General features: G+C 46.9%; 1 protein-coding gene across 1 annotated transcript in view; it reads left to right on the top strand.

The window, feature by feature from the left end:
• Window positions 1–2,800: 2,800 nt before the first annotated feature.
• SKIDA1 (SKI/DACH domain containing 1) overlaps window positions 2,801–3,605 on the top strand; it is a 2,753-nt gene continuing 1,948 nt past the window's right edge. The window contains exon 1 of the mRNA XM_007457422.1: window positions 2,801–3,599. Coding sequence (XP_007457484.1) covers window positions 2,801–3,599 — 799 coding nt within the window. The remainder of the gene's footprint in view (window positions 3,600–3,605) is intronic.

Below are 3,605 nucleotides of genomic sequence, written 5' to 3'. Positions count from 1 at the left end.
AAAAAAAAAAAAAAAAAAAGAATGCTCTAGCCAACCTTTTGTAATGTCTTCTCAGAGGCTTTTTTTGAGTTTACTATTTCTTGGCTGTTTGACTCTTTGGTAGAAATCTTAAAGCTGGGGGAGGGGAATTGGACGGGGTGGGGTGGGAGGGAGAGGGCTGGCAGTATATAAGTGCATCAGGAGGAATTTTAAAACGACCTTATTGTCGCTAGCAGTAGACTCTGGTCATTATATTTAAAAAAAAAAACACCAGCATCTGCTTTTCCCGGAAACTTTGCTTTCTGCTTAAACCTTTACCATTTTGCCTCCTGCGAAAGTGAAAGAGAAAAACGCGGTGTGATAGATCCAGATGCAAAAGAAAGCCAACTCGGTGGATGGTATTAGCTGTGACGAGGCATTGTTCATTGCTGCCTCTCGGTTACGTTTAAAGCCTGAAATATCACGAGATCCATTCAATGATCCTTCTCTCATTCAAGGGACAAAAATGTAATTTGCTGTAGCTCTGATTTCTTGGATGGAAATGCTAGCCTTAGATTTCAAAGGCAAGAACTAGACATCGCGGTTTGTACACACATTGATTAAGTTGAAGAGCGGCGATTACATCTGTGCTGAGTGCAACAGTAGTCCAGGGCTGACTTTTCAAATCCCAACCTCTGAGTTACAGACTCTCTTAAATAGGCTTCCTTAATTTCCGGATGCACTTCTTGAAATTCCCAATTCTCTTCAAAATTCCTGGGAAATTACAAGGAAGATGAGGGTGGGGGTGGGGAACTATGGCCGAGATTTCATTTCATGCAAACTACCTTTTTGTATGTCTGATTCCTCGTTTTTTAATCTCTCTCTCTCTCTCTCTCTCTCTCTCTCTCTCTCTCTCTCTCTTTGAGCCATACCTGCTTGTGCTAGCCAGACCAGAGCAGGGGAAGCTGGAACTTTTGAATGTGAAGGAAGAAATTATTGTACATTTTTTTTTCTTTCAGGCTCAGAAATATCCGTTTATTCTTTTAAGCACACGGATGTGTCTATTTTTGGAAGAACAAGGAAACATATAAATGCCTGAGTTGCATTTATGCTCTAGTTCCAAACACCGAACAGTTAAGAAGATTTTGCTGAATTTTGCAAAGCATTCAACAAACCGCCTTGGGATCGTGGTAATGCGACTGGGAAGACCTTTGCTCTCATTTGGCAATATTTTGGATATCCTTGAAAATGACACCAAAATATACTTTAATTTGACTAAGAAGAGGTTAAACAATATTGATATTCATCCAAAGTGATTTTTTTTTTAAGCAGATGCTTGGCTTTCATGGGGAAAAAATTGGGAGCTGTGGAAGATTCATTTAAACTACCAACCAAGAGCATCACAGACCATTGAAATAGTCTGCATCGTACATCAACACTTTCTTTTCATCGTTATTACCTAAAACCTATGGAAACACCTTGGGCGTTTTACATTTTCTTTTCTTTGCTTCAGAAGCAATCTGCTCCATGGAATTCTGACCTGTCGTGAACAGGACCCTGGCTAAGGCTGTGCTGGGGACTCTAGGACCATCCCGCCTCCAATCCAGCCTGGTTAATTGTGAAAAGTGTACACATTTCTGGCTTATCTATGCTTTGTTATGGGTCTGACGTGAAACTACCTCCTCCCCACCCCACCCCCCAGCAGAGAACCAAAATCCAGTTGAATTGTTAGTGTTTCGGAGCTGGAGCCTTGAACTGCTTCCTTGGTCAAATAACTTTGTTTCTGGTTGTAAAAAGGCATTTTAGGGCGGGGGGGGGGAGGGAACAAGGATAATCGAGAGAAATTCAAAACGTAAGTCTGTACTGGGGTGGTTCACCGCGCGGATTTAACTTTGGAGCTCCCAGCCGGGCTCCTTGCCCCACTCCCATAAGGGAAATACCAGGCTATTCTGCACGTTTTCACTTAAGCTCCATTTTCCAAAGGACAAGGGGGTGGGGTATATGTATTTAGGCTTGATAATGTTTTAAAACTGCTTTTCTTTGAAATGATAATAGCTATAGCGGTAAAATGCAAATAAAGCAAAAATAGGCAATATTCCTTTAAAGGCGAATATACAGGGCTTTTTTTTTTTTTTAAAGCGTACACACACTGCTTCTGATGAAGTCTGTGAGTCAGCCTGTTTCTGAGCTCCGATAGTTTAATGGAAAGATTTATATACCGACTGTATTATTTACTTTGGGAGGGGAGGTGGCAGTATAAGGGTATGCTAATTAGTGGGAGATTTTGGGGGGAAGGGGTGGAATATCAATTTTTATTGCATCACCTGTCAGGAGTGTCCAATCAGCGCTGGCTTTAGGGGAATTAATTGATGAAGGTGTCTCCGGACGAGCTCACTTCACTCTGTCATTTTATTTGTAGCTAAAGCAGCGGCGGGAATAGCAGCTGCATTTCTTTTCTCTTTCTCCCTTCACATTCCATTATCATAGTGCTCCAATGGAGAAGGAAGGAATAGAGGGGCCCAGGTACTGATCTGCATCGGGGACTTAGACCAACACACTGGCAGATCAGAAACCGGATGGTTTTTCCCCTCTTTTTTAAAAAAACGAAAACCAAAAAAAAAGCAAGAATCAAGTCAGTGTAATTTCATAGTTTTTTTTTCCCCCCAATAATTTCGCCTAGAGTTTGGCACTCCCTTCGCCGGGAATAACAGTCTTTGTTATTTTATTAGCAGGATGCCTTGAGACACACGCAGCATCTGGTGGAGGATTAACATACATACATGTGTATGTATGCGTCACGTATATATTTACTGCAAATGGTGGGGATCGTTTAGTGCCCGAGATGGGAGACCTGAAGTCAGGTTTTGAAGAGGTGGATGGCGTGAGGCTCGGCTACCTCATCATTAAAGGAAAGCAAATGTTTGCCCTCTCCCAAGTCTTCACGGATCTGCTGAAAAACATCCCGAGGACGACCGTGCACAAGCGCATGGATCATCTGAAAGTGAAAAAGCACCACTGCGATCTGGAGGAGTTGCGGAAACTCAAGGCAATCAACAGCATCGCCTTCCACGCAGCCAAATGCACTCTCATCTCCCGGGAAGACGTGGAAGCGCTCTACACCTCCTGCAAAACCGAGCGCGTCCTCAAGACCAAGCGCAGGAGGGTCGGCCGGGCCCTGGCCACAAAGGCGCCGCCGCCAGAGCGCGCCGCCGCCGCCGCCGCCGCCGCCAGCCCCCGCCCGGGTTTTTGGAAGGACAAGCACCAACTTTGGCGGGGCCTGAGTGGAGCCGCGCGGCCCCTGCCAATCAGCGCGCAGTCCCCGCGCCCAGGCGCCGCCGTCGTGCGCCCAGCCGCCCATCTACCTCAGATTTTTAGCAAATATCCGGGCTCGCACTACCCGGAAATCGTGCGCTCGCCTTGCAAACCCCCTCTAAACTATGAAACTGCCCCGCTCCAGGGAAACTACGTCGCTTTCCACTCGGACCCTACTTATTTTCGGAGCCTGCTGTGCAGCAAGCACCCGGCTGCCGCCGCCGCGGCCGCCGCCGCCGCAGCCGCCGCCGCCGCAGCCGCCGCCGCCGCCGCCTACTACCAGGCGTCGGCGGCCGGGCCCCAACCCAAGGCGGCGGCGAGCGCCGGAGGCCCCG

This window comes from Lipotes vexillifer, unplaced genomic scaffold (assembly GCF_000442215.2).
Source record: "Lipotes vexillifer unplaced genomic scaffold, Lipotes_vexillifer_v1.1 scaffold1332, whole genome shotgun sequence".
NCBI lineage: Eukaryota > Metazoa > Chordata > Mammalia > Artiodactyla > Lipotidae > Lipotes > Lipotes vexillifer.
The sequence above is the reverse complement of the archived record's forward strand: the minus strand, read 5'-3'. Positions and strand labels throughout refer to the sequence as shown.